Raw genomic sequence first — 18,565 nt, 5'->3', positions numbered from 1 at the left:
GAGGAAGGGAAATCCAATTCCTCCAATTCCCCTGAGGAAGGACCTGCTTTCTCAGGGATGGGGCACCTATGACACCCTCGTCCCGATCTTTGGAACCTCCACGTGTGGCTCCTTGATGGGAAGAGGCAGGTTTGAGTACATTTACATTTACATTTAGTCATTTAGCAGACGCCTTTATCCAAAGCGACTTACAAATTAGGACAAAAATTCAGCGAGTCATCATAAAGAGGCAAAAACAACAACAACGCAAGAAGTGCTCAAAATACGAAGTTCAGGTATTATTCAGAGTAGCATAAGCCTGATAAGTGATGTTTCAAAGGGAAAGGATTTTTTTATTTTTTTTTATTTTTATAAGGTTAAGTGCTCACGGAAGATGCCGGCTACCGGTGGTGGATGCCGGTGCCGGTGGTGGCTACCATCACTTCCTCTAGAGCATTGTCCACGAGACATGCCTATGCGTTGAAGTGGAACCTCTTCGTCAACTGGTGTTCTTCCCGACGTGAAGACCCCATGAAATGCCCGATCAGTGTCGTGCTTTCCTTCCTGCAAGAAGGGTTGGAGCGAAGGCTGTCTCCCTCCACCCTGAAAGTGTATGATGCCGCCATTGCCGCACATCACGACGCAGTTGAAGGTAAGTCCGTTGGAAGGCATGACCTGATCATCAGGTTCCTGAGAGGAGCGAGGAGACTGAATCCTCTTCGCCCTCCTCTCGTTCCCTCTTGGGACCTCTCAGTGGTACTAACTGCCCTGCAGAGTGCTCCCTTTGAGCCTCTGCAATCAGTGGAGCTTAAGTTCCTGTCAATTAAGACAACGCTCCTGGTTGCATTGGCCTCTATCAAGAGGGTAGGGGACCTGCAGGCATTTTCGGTTGACGAAGCGTGCCTGGAATTCGGGTCGGCTAACTCTCACGTGATTCTAAGACCCCGGCCTGGATATGTGCCCAAGGTTCCCACCACACCCTTTCGAGACCAGGTGGTGAACCTGCAAGCACTGCCCTCGGAGGAGGCAGACCCAGCCTTGGCACTGCTCTGTCCAGTATGCGCCCTCCGTGCTTACGTAGACAGAACGCAGTGTTTCAGGACCTCAGACCAGCTCTTTGTCTGTTATGGTGGGAAGCTGAAAGGAAAGGCTTTCTCCAAGCAAAGGTTGTCTCACTGGATAGTGGACGCCATTGCTTTGGCATACCAGCAGCAAGGTCGACCATGCCCCCTTGGTGTGACGGCCCACTCCACTCGGAGTGTGGCCTCCTCTTGGGCTCTAGCGCATGGCGCCTCGCTAACAGACATATGCAGAGCTGCAGGCTGGGCGACACCTAACACATTCGCGAGATTCTACAATCTCCGAGTGGAGCCAGTTTCTTCTCATGTACTCGCTTCAACCAGCCGGTACTAGATTCTGCTCAGGTGTCTTCGCTTACTCTCCATTCCTCTCCACGGACGGGATATGTGCAATATTTCCTCAAGTGAGCCTAATAAGCCCTGAGTTCCTCCAGCACAGTTGACGTCAACGCCAGAGTTATGCCACCGGCAGCTTTTGTGCTTGGCTAGGTGCCTCCATGTGCATTGTTCCCCCTCTGGGCGACTCCCACATGTGTATTTCCACTGTAAGCCTCTAAGTGATACTCCATATGCAGCCCCTCCGGGTCATATGTGTATTCCAAGTGCTGGGCATGATTGCATATTTCCACTGAGATATGCTTCCCAGTGTACAGTGCCAGTCTCACGACAGGGAGCTCAGACTTACACAGGGCACTGGAAGACAGCCGAGGTGGCGTGATTAGACTGGGAACCCCATTCGTTGTCACTGACGTAACTCGTAGTGTTACGTAGTCAGAATTTGGCGTAAACATAATGAGAACATGGATCCATCATGCCTTGTTACCACTGTGCAGGTTGGTGGTGGTGGTGTAATGGTGTGGGGGATGTTTTCTTGGCACACTTTAGGCCCCTTAGTGCCAATTGGGCATCGTTTAAATGCCACGGCCTACCTAAGCATTGTTTCTGACCATGTCCATCCCTTTATGACCACCATGTACCCATCCTCTGATGGCTACTTCCAGCAGGATAATGCACCATGTCACAAAGCTCGAATCATTTCAAATTGGTTTCTTGAACATGACAATGAGTTCACTGTACTAAAATGGCCCCCACAGTCACCAGATCTCAACCCAATAGAGCATCTTTGGGATGTGGTGGAACGGGAGCTTCGTGCCCTGGATGTGCATCCCACAAATCTCCATCAACTGCAAGATGCTATCCTATCAATATGGGCCAACATTTCTAAAGAATGCTTTCAGCACCTTGTTGAATCAATGCCACGTAGAATACGTAAGGCAGTTCTGAAGGCGAAAGGGGGTCAAACACAGTATTAGTATGGTGTTCCTAATAATCCTTTAGGTGAGTGTATATAATATTAGCCTACATGTTTTGCCCTTTTGGAAATGACAACAGCTTTGACAATTGACAGTATCTGACCCCCAGGCGTGTCCACAACATCAAATCTGCCCCCTTTTAAAAAAAAGTGTGGACACCTCTGTTTTAAGTGAGAGTTGTGGTTTATAGAGAAGTGGACATTATATTACATGTCGACTGGATCGTTTGATTTAGCCAATCACACTTTTATATACAGTATATTGTCATCAACCCATTTGTCTTGCTTATAACCTTTAACATTCATATTTAATTTCTTCCACTGCAGGGTAGACTCCAACCCAGTAAGTTGACTAGTTCAGGTCCAGTCTTAGAAGAAAAATACAATTCTGGAGAAAAACAACGCTCTGGAACCAAATTCTACAGTTTGAAATCCTGCTGTTTTTAAATAATTTAAGTAGTCTTTTATACATTTCTAATTTTAACCGAACATTTTAATAAAGCTTTAACAGGATTGATTTGTATGTTCAGGAAAGTGTTGTTGTATACAAAACAAAACATTCGCAGAAAAATGTTTACCTGTTGAAAAAAGAAATCATTTTGAAATTTAGTGTGAAAAGTATTCAATAAATGGCATTTTTGTGTCAAAAACAGTGTCTTCATTTTACAGTGCACAGAATTAATTCAGTAATCCATATTACAGTAAATAATAAAATAATAAAATATTTGTGATGAAACAGTACTGTTATTATTACTGTAAAAATGTTTACAGTATTTTCAAAGTTATGATTTGAAGTTGCGATTAAATTTACAGTAAGCATACTGTGAAATTAACTACAGCAACTTACTGTACATTTCAAAGTTTTCTGTTTACAGTGCAGCAACGAGTATTTCATGATCACAGCAGAGAGACGAGATGAAGAGTTACAAGAACACAGCTGAAGAGTTTGATCAAACTAAATACTGCAAACGTGGTTTCTCCACTGTAGGGATCTTCATGTGTATCTTCAGGTGACTTTTAAAAGATAAACTCTTTCCACACTAATCACACGTGTGCGGTTTCTCTCCAGTGTGGATCCTCTCATGTGTTTTCAGATGTGCTGACTGACTGAATCTCTTGTCACAGTGTGAACACTTGTAAGGGGTTTATCCAGTGTGGATCCTCTCATGTGTTTTCAGATTTGATAAGTGACTGAATCTCTTGTCACAGTGTGAACACTTGTAAGGGGTTTCTCCAGTGTGGATCCTCTCATGTGTTTTCAGAGTTGATGAGTGACTGAATCTCTTGTCACAGTGTGAACACTTGTTAGGTTTTTCTCCAGTGTGAATTCTCTGGTGCAGTTTTAAACAGTTCACTGAAATAAAAGTCTTCTCACACTCAAAGCACATGTACTCTCTTACACCAGTGTGTATTTTCTGATGTCTATGTAAAGTTTGTAGCACTGAAAAACTCTTTCCACATACAGAACATGAATGTGGCTTCTCCTTTGTGTGAACTGTCAAGTGTGTCTTCAGGTTTGATGCCAAAAGAAATGTTTTGCCACATTGATCACATGTGAACGGCTTCTCTCCAGTGTGGATCTTCATGTGACTTTTAAGGTGATGTGATCGACCGAATATCTTCCCACAATGATTGCATGTGAACGGCTTCTCTCCAGTGTGGATCCTCATGTGAACATTAAGGTGACATGATCGGCCGAATATCTTCCCACACTGATCACATGTGAACGGCTTCTCTCCAGTGTGAACTCTCATGTGAACATCAAGATTTGGTTTGTTTGTGAAACTCTTTCCACACTGAGTGCAGGTGAAACATTTCTTGGCTCTTCTTTTCTTTAAAAATGTCTTTTTAGTCTTTGAGCGACTCAAAGGTTTTTCTCCAGGTTTGACATGATGTTTCTCCTCCACTTCACTCAGTTCTTTACTCTCCTCCTTCACTTCCATCGGGTCTGAAATTATTAATTAAATTTTTAGTACATTAAAATTCAAAGAGAGAAACATGAAGTAAAATGACATAAAAGTGAGCCATAAAATATTGTAATTATTTAGATTAATATTTATAAATTATTTACATATGTCCATGAAAATGGATGAATGACACTTAACTAAGATAATATTAACATACAAAATATATATACAACAGGGCCAAAATACTGACAACAACTTTTAGATTGATATTGCTTTCACTTATTGATCTACTATAAGCTTTTTAAGTCTGGTTGAGAAAACCAACTTACTGAAATGCTATTTAAACTTCTTTTTCTGAGACCAATATCTATCTATCTATCTATCTATCTATCTATCTATCTATCTATCTATCTATCTATCTATCTATCTATCTATCTATCTATCTTTTTTATCTAGTTTATATAGTTGCTTTTCTAGTTGTTTTAAAAAGATGCACAGAGTGTGACGTCCATTCATGACCACTGCAGAACTTTGCTTTAATTTATGAGAAATACAACTTTATCAGTAACTATAATTCAGAGTTTGCTTAAATTATGATTACAATCCTGTAAGCCATTCTGGATTTATTTGATAAAGTTTATGGTTTATTACTTAAAATACAATGTTGTAAACTATGTTGAGAAATGCCCAACATTTTGTTAACATGGTTGGAAAAAATTGTGAACCAGACATAAACCAGAGCTAAAATTATACTTAGTTTGACCTGATGTTGACAATTTATAAGAAAGTTCCTCAATCCTCTCTTTACTGAACATTTGTTGAAAATGCAGTACCTATTTCATAGTGTAACTGTTAGTCTAAATGTGATGAAGTGCTTGAATGTTTCTAACATGAATGTTCTTCAGCATCATGAATGAATGAAGAATAAACACCAACCTCTTTGTTCTTCAGTATCTTCAGTGTGTTTCATTCTGCAGGGTTCTGGATCACTCATGTCCTCACTTTCCTCTTTAATAAACTCAGTCTTTACAGATATCAGCTCTTCCTGATGCATTTGCTGCTCGTCTTCACTTGTAGCTGATGGGAATATTCCAGCATTTATTGGTGAATTACAGTGGGAGGAGCTTCACGGATGATGTGAGTGTTGTGGGAGGAGCTTCACTGATGATGTGAGTACAATGGGCGGGGCTTCGCTGCCTGAACTCATCTGGCTGACAAATGGGTAAAACCTAGTGGTTTGAAGGATTGTGGCAAATTATAAAGATTTAAAATGACAATCAATAGTATTTTTGGGCTGCACTATGATCCTTAAATACAGTGTTTGAATATGTTATCAAATTATTCTTGTTCTAAATATGCCTGAAAAGTGTTTTTTTGCTCTGTAAACCCCTTTTTGTCTATAACTCATATACTAATTGACACATTTAAGCATTTATATCCGTCTGTCTATTGTAAAGCAACTGATGCTGATTCACACATTTTTTTTTTTAGTTCTAACTTCTAACATTATTCTGTTATACCTAGAAAAGTAGTAAAGAACTGTATAAGAAAAAATTTGAAAGTATAAACACAAAGAAATAAATGTACATATTTGTAAGCAATAAATTCCCTCAGTCTGTTGACACCAATGAAATGAGCTTTAAGTGTCAATTTACAGGAGACCTGACCTGACATCAGCATAATAAATGAGGTGAAAACAGGAACCATTGTCATGAAATAAAGAGTGTTTTCAGCAGATCTGTTAATATTGATGAGCCTCAGACTATCAACACTCATTCAACAAGCCATTCAGGATCATCAGCAGATCATCTCACTTTATTCTGAGTGTTTGCAGATAGAAACACATTATTTGAGTCAGATATGCTAAAAGCCTATTAAACTGATCCCCGGTCCAAAAAAATAATACAGACAACCAGCTCTCTTCACAGTTGTTTCAGATATTGGCTTCCAGCGTTTGCTGACAACAACAGAACGTACTCGGTTACTAACGTAACCTCGGTTCTCTCTAGAAGAGGGAACGAGTACTGCGTAAGATATCTTACGCTAGGGGAAAATCCTTTTCCGCGAGATATTGAAGCCAAAAATTATCCTTAATTTTGTAATAATGCAAAACGCGTTGCAGCAGCAATGCAGACATAGGCGAGACAGCTCGCGCGCCTATTGGCTGCTCTGCGGCAACTGCAGCAGCCTATCGAGCGAGGCCTGGCGTGACGTCAGACCCAATCAGGGCACTTCGCGCCCGCTGCGTCACGTCCCGCCGAAATGGGCGTGGTCTAGGCCTATAAATATCGCTCGCAGGCAGCTATTATCTGGTTTTTCATCATCGAAGCAACCAGAGCGTGTGCATGCACGGCAAGATACGCAGTACTCGTTCCCTCTTCTAGAGAGAACCGAGGTTACGTTAGTAACCGAGTACGTTCTCTTACGAGAGGTCTCTCGTACTGCGTAAGATATCTTACGCTAGGGGACCCAATGTAAAACGCCGTGCATGCTGAGATCTGACACCAAAGACCCAAGGGCGAAAGCCCGGGGTACATATAGTGCACAATCACTCAGTGAACTCACAGAGAGTCCGGGAAGAAGGAGGGGTGCAGCCTCACTTTTCCACATAAAGTAGCGTCGATGGGACGCGAATTTCATCATACAGACAGGGCGGGGTACGGCCTGAACTGATGGGGAAAAATGTGGGTCTTACACAGTTTGCCCAGCTTTAAACTGTCGAACATTGAGCTGTGCTCAGCAAAAGCAGCATTCTGAGCTGAACGCATCAGGTCAGATAATAGGTCTGAGTTCCCTGCAGGGCGGGAACCTCTAGGTTATAAAACCTTATAAATGTAGACGGGGAGGCCCAGCCTGCCGCCATACAAATATCTTGCAAGGCAATCCCACTTGACCAGGCCCACGAAGAGGCCATGCCTCTCGTGGAATGCGCTCTGACACCCAAAGGGCACTGCATGCCCTTGGAGGCGTATGCCAGCGCTATAGCATCACCTATCCATCTGGATAGGCTCTGTTTCGACGCGGCTAGTCCCTTAGAACGTCCGCTAAACGAAACAAAGAGCTGTTCCGTCTGTCTGAAAACAGACGAGCGAGACACATAAGCTCGTAATGCCCTGACTGGGCAAAGGAGGCTCGCGTCTCTTTCCTCATCAGGGACCGGTAGGGCTGACAGAGAGATAATCTGCGCCCTAAACGGTGTGTTGAGGGATTTTGGAACATAACCGTGCTTAGGTTTGAGTATAACTTTTGAGTCATTGGGCCCAAACTCCATGCACGCCGCGCTCACAGAGAGCGCGTGCAGATCCCCTATGCGCTTCACTGAAGCGAGAGCCAGCAAAAACACAGTTTTGAAAGACAGGTGTTTCAAATCGATTGACTGTAAAGGCTCAAATGGCGCACCTTTCATGGCTTCCAGAACCGTAGAAAGGTCCCATACGGGGACTGAGGGAGGTCTGGGAGGATTCAGTCTCTTAGCTCCTCTAAGGAAGCGGATGACTAAATCGTTCCTTCCTATTGACTGACCAAGCGTTGTTTCTGAGAACGCTGCTATAGCCGCCACATAAACTTTGAGCGTGGAGGGGGCCCTGCCCCCATCCAACAGCTCTTGTAGGAAGGAAAGCACCTCCGTCACATCACAGTTTGTGGGTGACACACCACGGGCTGTGCACCAGCCCGAAAACACTGACCATTTCGAAGAATAGAGTCGTCTTGTAGACGGAGCTCTAGCCTGCGTGATCGTGTTTAATACTCCTTTAGGGAGTCCAACATGTACCCGTTGATGGCCCGGACATGAAGGGACCATAGTTCCGGGTGAGGATGCCAGATCGAGCCGCGGGCCTGTGAGAGGAGATCTCTCCTCACTGGTACTGGCCACGGGGCAGTACTTGCTAACTGCATCACGGCTGGGAACCAAGGTTGGTTTTTCCAGAACGGTGCTACCAGCAGTACTGAGCATCCTTCTTCCCTGATCCGTTCTATCACCTGAGGCAGGAGAGAGACGGGGGGAAAAGCATAGAGCGGGCGGCGGGGCCACACATGGGCCAGCGCGCTCCTGCTCTTGGAGAAAAATTCTTGACAGTGAGCGTTTTCTTGAGACGCAAACAGGTCCACTTCCGCTCTGCCGAATTTCTTCCACAGCAGTTGGACTGTCTGTGGGTGTAGAGACCATTCGCCTGCCGGAACATTGTTCCTGGACAGTCTGTCTGGTCCTATATTCATGATCCCTGGCACGTGCGCTGCTCTGAGCGAGCGCAGGTTGCACTGAGCCCATACCAGGAGGCGTTCTGCCAGCCTGTACAGTTTCTCGGATCTGATGCCGCCCTGGCGATTTATGTAGGACACCACAGACATGTTGTCCGAACAGACCAAGACGTGGTGACCTTTTATTTGGGGACAAAAACGCGTCAGCGCGTTGTCTACTGCCAGCATTTCGAGGCAGTTTATGTGCAGGAGCTTCTCCCGTTCTGACCACTGGCCGAAGAACGGTCTGCCCTCGAGCAGCGCTCCCCATCCCGAGGTGGACGCGTCCGTGGACACCACTTTCACCCTCGAGGAAGTCCCCAGGCTTACACCTGATTGGTACCAGTCGTTCGCTTTCCAGGGTTTCAGAGCTGTGACGCATTTCTGATTGACCCTGAGGCGAAGCAAACCGGGTGCCCACGCTTCGCGTGGGACTCGCGCTTTCAGCCAAAACTGCAGCGGGCGCATGCGGAGCAGACCCAGCTGGAGCACTGACGATGCTGAGGCCATGAGACCTAGCATCTTCTGAAATCTCTTGAGCGGGACAGACGCGCCGCAGCGAAAAGAGTTCGCTGTGCGTCGAATGTCTACCGCGCGCTGTTGTGATAGTCGCGCTATCATGGATAGTGAGTCCAGTTCTGTGCCCAGGAAAGATATTTTCTGACTGGGTGACAGGGAGCTCTTCGCCCAATTGACACTCAGACCCAAATCCTCGAGGTGATCGAGTAAAATGGTCGTGTGTTCTATAAGCACTGCGCGAGATTGCGCTAGAATCAGCCAATCGTCCAAATAGTTCAGCACTCGCATGCCTCTCATTCTGAGGGGTGCGAGCGCCGCATCCATGCACTTCGTAAATGTACGGGGTGCTAGGGACAAACCGAACGGCAGGACTGTGTACTGATATGCCTGGCCCTCGAAGGCGAATCTCAAATATCGCCTGTGACGTGACGCTATCTGTATTTGAAAATACGCGTCTTTCAGATCTATTGACACAAACCAATCTCCTTGGCGAATCTGCACAAGGATTTGCCTGGTCGTGAGCATCCTGAACTGTCGCTTCACAAGCACTTTGTTCAGTTGCCTTAGATCTAGTATGGGTCTGAGACCCCCGTCTTTTTTCGGTACCAGGAAGCATCTGCTGTATAGCCCTCCCTCGCTCTGATCTTGAGAGAGAGGTTCTATGGCCCCTTTGCTCAATAGTTTCGTCACTTCGGCTCGAAGTAGATGTGCTACTTCTGTTTTTACCGTGGTCTCGACGCGCGCCACATAGCGGCGAGGGCGTCGGCGAAACTGCAGCGAATAGCCTCTTTCTATAATGTTCAGCACCCACTTCGAAACCCCGGGTAGCTTTGCCCATGCGTCTGCATGGATAGCTAGGGGTCGAATACGAAGCGCGCTCCGCTCGCTCAGCGATGGAGAAGCTTCGGTGTGCTGTAACACAAGCGTGTCGCTCGTGACATTTGAGGCATGGGGCGCGCTGATGACAGCGGGCAGATTGCCCGCGCTCGACTCCTCTGCGGTGGTTAACCGCGAGGGGGAGGGCTGGGCGGTTCCCGTGGGAACTGTCATGTCTATGTGTGGATGTGGGCGCGGGACAGCGGGCACATTTATCACACCGAAAGCATCGTTCGCTTGCGTGAAGCGAGTGCACGTTGGTTTCGTTTTTACAGAAACCGTGAGACATGCATAACGTGGTGTTAGTGGGCACATTCACCATGTTTGAAGCGCAATCGGTCTGAGCCGATTCATGTGCGCGAGCCCCGTGTGACGGGCTGTGCTTGTGTGTAGAGATGGGCACTGAGCAGTGGGCATTCTTCTTACACATAAAGCACCATCGGCCGTGGCCGGGACACCAGAAAAAATTCACACTTATGGGATTTATCTGGGTAGCCGTAAAAACGGCGTTTGTGTGCAGGCAAGCGGGTGACAGAACCGACTTGTTTACTGCAGGATACACTGGAACAGTCACATTTACTGGAACTGAACGAGCGAGAAGTTGCCATAGAAACAGAGAGCGTCAACATGCTGGCGTTTATTGCAGGCCTGCGTGCATTACAACAGGCTTGTTCACTGCAATATTGACATTTCCAGTCGCCTGAATTCCAGAGGGGAATGGGAAATGTATAGGAAAAAGGAGGTTGGTCCGTCCGCAGCGGGACCAGAAAAACTCCCTTTTTTTCCTTACGCCAGTGACGCACGGAACACCATAGAAACGGTGTTTGGGTGCAGGCGAGCGGGTTGTACAACGCGCTCGTTGGCTGCAAAATGCACATCTGCAGTCGCCTTTTCAGGGAACTGACAGAGCGAGCATTGACGGCATAATTTTATCTGCCGGTAGACCCGGGGATCGAACGCGGGTCTCTCGCGTGCAAAAACCTGAGAGTCTGCCACTGGGCCACAGGGGGAGACACATTGTAACTCAGTTAGCGCGAGTATTATAAGAGAGCGTCAACGTGCTGGCGTTTGTTTGCAGGCATGCGTGTATTACAACAGGCTTGCTCACTGCAATACAGACATTTCCAGTCGCCCGAACTTCAGAGGGGAATGAGAAATGTACGAGAAAGAGGAGGTCGGTCCATCCGCGGGGGGACCAGAAAACGCTCTTTTCTCCTTTCGCCAGTGACGCACGGAAACCATAGAAACGGTGTTTGGGTGCAGGCGAGCGGGTTGTGCAACGCGCTCGTTGGCTGCAAAATGCACGTCTGCAGTCGCTTTTCAGGGAACTGACAGAGCGAAGCATTGGCGGCATAATTTTAACTGCCGCTAGACCGGGATTCGAACTCCGGTCTCTCGTGAGAAAAAACAATGATTCCGCCACTGAGCCACAGGGGGGGACGCAAAGGTTTTCGGATGCACGAGCATATAAGAGCGTCACATGCTTTCTTCGGCGTATGCTTGCAGGCGCGCTTGTATTAAAACAGGCTCGCCTGCTGCAATATTGATATTTCCAGTCACATGATCAGGGAACTGGGAATATGTATGAGAAATTGAAGGTCAGTCCATCCTCGGAGGGACTAAAAAACACATCTTTCTCCTTTCGCCGGTGGGTGACGCATGAATGGGGCGCAGAAGGCAGGGTAGCTTTCTTATAACGTAAAGAAAAACTAACCCCGACCGTCCGCTTCCAGCCTCCCTTGTGAGCGGCGCAGTTTGCGCGGCTTGAACAGAGGGAGAGAGAAAGCTAGCCCCGTGACCGCCCGCTCCTGACATCCTCTGTGAGCGGCGCGGTGTGCGCGGCTCGAACAGAGGGAGAACAGGTAGCGTCCCCCAAGCAGGCAAGGCAAGCGGGCGAACCGGCAAGCTTTGCGGGTTGGGGGGGGGGGGGGGCGGAGGAGCAGTCTCGGAGAAGGATGCCAGGTGAGTCCTCAGAGTCACCATAGGCAGTACCTAACTCGCAGTGAGGGCAGTCGCCGTCAGCGAGTGCGAGAGCTGCGTGATCAGGAAAAGGGGCGTCTTGAAAAAGACGCCCAGCTCTTTTAGTGCAATGGGAGTGTGTGTCGCGGCGGCGAGCACACACACATACATAAACACAGTAGCAGAGAAAGGATATAATGCCGGAAAGCGCAGCAGGAAGGCAAGGAAGGCGGCGCGGCCAGCGACTTCAGTGACTCGTCCCGCTGAAGGTGCTCTCTTTCAGACGGCGTGGCTTCTTATCCAGCTCCAGCGATGCGTGTGCTTCGCTTGAAGGATGAAAAATCAGATAATAGCTGCCTGCGAGCGATATTTATAGGCCTAGACCACGCCCATTTCGGCGGGACGTGACGCAGCGGGCGCGAAGTGCCCTGATTGGGTCTGACGTCACGCCAGGCCTCGCTCGATAGGCTGCTGCAGTTGCCGCAGAGCAGCCAATAGGCGCGCGAGCTGTCTCGCCTATGTCTGCATTGCTGCTGCAACGCGTTTTGCATTATTACAAAATTAAGGATAATTTTTGGCTTCAATATCTCGCGGAAAAGGATTTTCCCCTAGCGTAAGATATCTTACGCAGTACGAGAGACCTCTCGTAAGAGAACCCACATATACCATCAAAATGAGAAATACTACCGCACTGACATGCTGGACAAGCTATTTAACATCTCATGCTCTAGCCCCAAAATGACGTGGCATTTACAGCTGGTTTTAACACTATAATCTCATGCTTTTTACAAACAAAATAAGACTGAAACAACATCATGTACTCTCATACACTCAAAATAACATTGGCATAATGACCATTTATAATGAATAGCGGGCTATCGCGCTAATCGCGAAACACTCATGCTAACCATGTACTCAGGCATACTAAACTCATGACACACTGTTAATATAGTAAAAAAACAACCACTTTAAACACACACAACTCATCAGTATTGCATTAACAATGTTTATACTCAAAACCGAAGTGTGTTTTAGTTACCTGAAAATGAGTATAAGGATTAAAGAAAAAATAAATAAAAGAGAGCGCTGCAGTGATGGCTTCTTTGTTGGTGTATTTACTCAGAATGAAGCGCATCACGGGCGCGCACCACCCACTGAAGTGTGCGATGACGTAATCACGCTGGTATGCCAAGCGAAAATAATTAATTTAATAAATGCACATAACACTCTTTTTAAACAAAGCACAAATAAGAAATTGAACAGTATTTAAAGTATTAGAAAAATAACATTTTACTAATTTATAAAGGAATTGAAGAAATTGTACAAACATAAACAGCTTGCACTCACTATATTACATGTACAAAAAGGTTGAACAGCGAATTAAGACAGTAATTGCATCAGAGAATGCTGGCCCCTGTTTGTCCTTCCCCACAGACTGTTGGTCTGGAGAAACTGAATCACTAATGAGTCTAACATGTCATTTTATAGACAGTAACTGGCAAAGGAAACAGGTAGTCCTAAATGTCCCATATCACAATTTAGAGAGTTCTGTTATCAGAGCTAACTGTCTAAGTATTTCAGAAATGTACATATACAAAGTCACAGTTAGCTAAAAATGTATTAATGTAAAGAATGTAATAATTTAAATGATTATGACATTTAGAAAATATAGCATTGGTGCATTTTGATTCAGAGTTTGGGAGATGTCAGGGAGATTTTCCTTAGCATGCTGAATGATTGGGATGTCAACCAAGACAGAGTGGTGCAAACATGATGAAAGGTCTCAGACTGGCAGATATACCAGGCTTAAGCTACAGTGCACACACATTACAGCTCGTGGTCATCTTTGCCAAGTTAAAAAAAAAAAGTACACACTTTAACCACTATATGTTTTCAAAACAGCGTCTGAGAGCCATTCAAAGAGATCTAAGGCCGGCTACCGCACTGGCTGCGTGACATGTCCGTTTTTATTTCGGCTCCCATGTTAACAGTTTACGGTACGGATCCACTTTTGCGGTGCCACGACGCCTCCACATTTGTACATTGATGGCCGTTCCTCAAGTTTACCGCTATGGGCTTGGTTTTGAGCCAGCGGGGAATGTTGTGCGTGTGACGAGCGAGAGACTTCCCCCAGTCTTCATGGGCTCTCTACTTCTATTGGATAGGATTCATTTGCATAAAGATGGGCATGGGCCAGCTTTTTGATGCGCAGCATTTTTTCAAATGCATCGCCGCCTTCCCGGGATCGACTATTTTTGACTGTCAAAATGCCGGCGGACACAGCAACAGTGAGTTGTTCAAAATCTTTCTTTTTAGTAAACTCTGTAATGTTCTCAATGCTCAAGTTCATGTGTAGAGCCCCTGGTGATACTTAAAGCAAAGTTTCATGTTGTGTCGAGCCTTCTTAGTGTTTTAAAAATAGCGATTTTTTTATGCTATCATAGTAGTGCCCCTAGCTCTCCCATTTAAAAGGCAATTTGACCGAAAACTAAAATACGGTCAAACTTAAAAGTGACGTTTCCATTTTTATTATGCTTTTAAAGAAAGTTTGCCTCGGGTAGATTAACAAAAAGACCCTAGGTTGCAATTTGGCGACAGTTATCCTTTAAACCATATTGATTTATCTCTGTGTCGGTGGTTTTGTCAGACATGCGATTCTTCCTCACTGCTCCTGTAAGATGTACAAAAAGCACACAAAGTAAAGAAACAAAGAGTAAATATTAGATTCAATATTCAAAGGTGCTTTATTACATGACATTATAGTAAAATGCATGAAATAACGAAACAATGAACTTTTGTGATTGCGAATAAGTGCAGTGTCCTGTGAGTGTAACTCTACCGCTACGTTAACATGTGAATGTACAATGAGTTGTACAGTATTTGGACGGAGGCGCCAGGAATGCAGCTGATGTAATGCACTGTAGCGCGATACTACCATATTTCTTCAAAAGCAGATCGTGGAGACATTTTAATCCACAATCAAAAATCGTGATATCGCATACTCCTAAGCACAAGTACAACACGACTGTTATCATGCTTGAAAACAAACACAAGTAGTCTTTGTTTAAAGTCGAAACGTTTCGAGATTAAAGTCGAAACGTTTCGAGATTAAAGTCGAAATGTTTCGAGAATAAAGTCGAAACGTACCAGAATACAGTCTTCTGTAGAAGTTGCGTGTGTGTGCATTCATAACGGCGCGCGTCCACTGGTGCATAGGACGTGCTTCCAATTCTGAATTTTTTGTGTGTGTTTCTCAAATATAATATATTATATAATATAACCACTGGTGGTGGTTGAGGAGAGATTCTCTGAAATGATTGTAAAGCGCTTTTAAGTGTAGGCCTACAGTAAACATATGAAAGCGCTATATAAATGCCTCATTCATGCATTCATTCAGCTGGATATCTTGATCCAGTCTGAAAAGTGTTTTCGCCTGTAGGCTAAAGTCTATTTCGGTGCAGTATATTTTATAACGTCCTATAGCCTAATGCCATGTTGGTAGATTTTCCTTTTGTTGAAAGGCAAGATAAAAGTAAAGCTATTATTTTGTGTAGTTCCAGTTCACACACACACGCACGCACGCACGCACACGCATGAATGCCTGTGCGGCAATGTGAAATAACGGCAAGCACACACGCAACTTCTACAGAAGACTGTATTCTGGTAATGTTTCGACTTTATTCTGGTAATGTTTCGACTTTATTCTCGAAATGTTTCGACTTTATTCTCGAAATGTTTCGACTTTATTCTCGAAATGTTTCGACTTTATTCTCGAAATGTTTCGACTTTATTCTCGAAATGTTTCGACTATATTCTCGAAATGTTTCGACTTTATTCTCGAAATGGTTCGACTTTATTCTCGAAATGTTTTGACTTTAATCTCGAAATGTTTCGACTTTAATTTCGAAATGCTAGAATTTTCTTTTTTTTTTTACGGATTTTTTTTTTTTACGTTGCGGTTCAGGGCTTCCGTAGACGTGTGCTACAGTGATATATTTATTCATCGCACAGACCAATTTTTTCATAGTACGTGTCGCACTGTACAGCCGGTATAATACAGTGAGACTTGATATGGTACTGATGTCGAACTAGTTAATGTATTTGGATGTGGAAAGTAATTAATTTGTTATTGTTGCAAGGCGCTAGCAGATTAATTGAGTGATGATTGAGCATTATTGAAGACACCTGATGATAACAAGCAGAATCACTGAAGGAGAAAATCTCAAATTGTAAGCCACCGTTATTGTGATGGGTGTTTGCTTTAGTTGGGCACTTGACCCTTAAATTATTAACTTTAATTTTTGTTTGGCTGCTGTATCTGACTTACAACTGCCAGATGAACAAAGAAAAAAAGTGATCTGATGGTGTTGGTTATGTTATGACAATCATCATTTCAACTTTATGTTTTTGATTTATGTTGTTGATTACAGCATAACTGTGATTCACCATAAATATCCAGAATTTTAGATGTAATATAAAGGATTTCTTAAAAGTTTGTTTTAAAAAAAAAAACTTTCTTTTAGGCACATACAGACATAAAGATTCGGTCTTTGCATCTCAACAATGACGAGCAGAATATTCAATTAGGAAAAGAAAATTACATAGACAATTCAGATCATAATTTATTCATGCCGCAATGCATGATGGGAGCCATTAATGAGTTGTGATTGGTGGCAGCCACTGCAACATGCTTTATTATTGTCACCATTGTTGAGATTCACAGGCTGATTATTGATGTCTGTGTGTCTAAATAAATTCATTTGAAAGTGTTTTGATCAGAACAATGTTTATTAAATATATTGGATTATAAGAAAAATGCTGATAATCATATTCTGTAGAATCACAGAGTTTCTGCTGACAAGTTACACCAAACTATCTCAATAAGTTTCATTTTTCAGATCACAGCATGATTATGTCAAAACATAATCAACACTATCAGATCACACTTTTTCTTTGTTCATTTGAATGTTATAAATCAATAACAGCAGACAAACAAAGTCTAAAGTTAATAATATACAGTAAGGGTCAAGAGCCCAACTAAAGCAAACACCCATCACCATAACGGTGGCTTACAATTTGAGATTTTCTCCTTCAGTGATTCTGCTTGTTATCATCAGGTGTCTTCAATAATGCTCAATCATCACTCAATTAATCACTTAATTCTCTCATTAACTTCAACAATCTTGAGTGTGGACTCATATACACTCCCAGGAGAGTTCATTTAACACTGGAGTTTTTGCTGTGTAGTAAATGCCGCTCCATCTGAAAGCAGGTGAAGGCGATTTACTACTAATCAAGGAACCGCCTTTACTGACGAGAGGCGCATATCAATGTAATGCGATATATCGCCCAGCCCTAATAGACATATGACAGAAATAAAGTCAGTCTGGTTAGTAATAAGTGAGGCTGGTAATGCTGTTTGTGGAGTTGTTTAATCCTCCTCTGCTGAGATCTTCACAGATTTAATGTCTTTTTATCTTCATCTGATTTCATTTAAGGCTGTGGCTGAAGTCAGTTGTAGTTCTACTGTTTGTCTTTCCTTCAGTGATCCTGCTTGTTAACAACAACAGGTGTTCATCACTAATGCTCTATCATCACTCAATTGATCACTTAATTGTCTCATTAACTTTAACACTGCTTCAGTGTTACTTTAACACCATGTAGAGTGGGACCATATGTGCTCTGAGCAGTGTTAATTTAACACTGGGGAATTTACTGTGTAGGTGGTGGGTAGCGCTAACATGGCTACAATTTTGCAGCTAACACATGATATTCAGCAATTTTTGTGAATATTAAGCAAAGATCACTGATTGAGCCTTAAAGCCTATGTTCACATTAGTTGTGGATATTTAAAATTTCCTATACTACCAGCTAACTGTAGCCTAGGCTATACTACCCAGCTTTACTTTTTACTTTTATAATGCACTTGCTAAATTTTACTTGTATAATGCAATAACCAATAATCACAAAGACGGTGCAGCCTGCAGTCTTCCACTCTTATGCCTGTCAGATAGAGTTGCGGGTTTATGCGGGAAAAAAGCGTTTCGTTAGTTGTGACGCGTCCGGTCGGGTATCCGGCCCACACCCGCTGGGTGGACTCGATTCAGTTGTGGCATGTCTGGTCTGCGTAGCTGCCCCGGATCGGCGCCGGACGGACTGTCACTGTGGAAGCTACAGGCAAGTCTGGCGCAAAGTTGGTGCAGATCTGCATAGTGAGTGTGACTACTGCTGACTACTGAATCTGCTGATTCAAAAACGGATCTGGCACAGATGTAAATGCTGTCTGGGTAACGTCCAACCTGCTGAATTTGGGAGCCTGGAGCACATTTGGGGAGTTTATGGTACAGGTGGATCTGTTCGCGTCTCAAGATATGACGCACTGTCCACTTTGGTTCTCTCTCACACATCTAGCACCACTGGGACTGGACGCAATGGTGCAGACGTGGCCGAGGCTACGTCTGTATGCATTTCCCCCGATTGCTCTGCTTCAAACCTAGTATCACTTCTCGACAGCTCTCCATTGGAGCTGCCGGACAGGAGGGACCTTCTATCTTAGGGCAATCCTCCATCCCCGTCCAGAAACACTCAACCTGTGGATCTGGCCTCTGAGGGGCTCTTAACTGAGGTTGTAGAGACCATACTCAACTCCAGAGCTTCGTCCACAAGGAAGCTATACGCCCTGAAAAGGAGAGTGT

General features: G+C 44.4%; 3 protein-coding genes across 4 annotated transcripts in view; 2 read left to right on the top strand and 1 right to left on the bottom strand.

Annotated features, from left to right (window-relative positions):
* The window catches only part of LOC309507668 (NAD(P)(+)--arginine ADP-ribosyltransferase 2-like), a 246,493-nt gene that overhangs the window by 123,001 nt on the left and 104,927 nt on the right, over nucleotides 1-18,565 (top strand). The gene's annotated exons all lie outside the window — the stretch shown is intronic.
* The window catches only part of LOC309507776 (T-cell ecto-ADP-ribosyltransferase 2-like), a 169,009-nt gene that overhangs the window by 64,527 nt on the left and 85,917 nt on the right, over nucleotides 1-18,565 (top strand). The gene's annotated exons all lie outside the window — the stretch shown is intronic.
* Nucleotides 429-5,461, bottom strand: LOC309507646 (uncharacterized protein). Its single transcript, XM_082181971.1, has 2 exons — nucleotides 5,214-5,461; nucleotides 429-4,318 (listed from the first exon to the last, which is right to left on the bottom strand). The coding sequence occupies exons 1-2, from the start codon at nucleotides 5,329-5,331 to the stop codon at nucleotides 3,516-3,518; spliced, it is 921 nt and encodes a 306-aa protein (XP_082038097.1). The 5' UTR covers nucleotides 5,332-5,461; the 3' UTR covers nucleotides 429-3,515.

Source organism: Leuciscus leuciscus, assembly GCF_965113295.1.
Source record: "Leuciscus leuciscus genome assembly, chromosome: 1".
NCBI lineage: Eukaryota > Metazoa > Chordata > Actinopteri > Cypriniformes > Leuciscidae > Leuciscus > Leuciscus leuciscus.
Note: the sequence above shows the minus strand (reverse complement) of the source record. Positions and strands in the feature narration are given on the sequence as shown.

Excerpts from the sequence above, each read along its gene's own strand:
- LOC309507646 (XM_082181971.1), bottom strand. The coding sequence starts at position 5,331 with ATGCATCAGGAAGAGCTGATATCTGTAAAGACTGAGTTTATTAAAGAG. Across the intron at positions 4,319-5,213 it reads AGATACTGAAGAACAAAGAG|ACCCGATGGAAGTGAAGGAG; the intron begins GTTGGTGTTTAT and ends TAATAATTTCAG.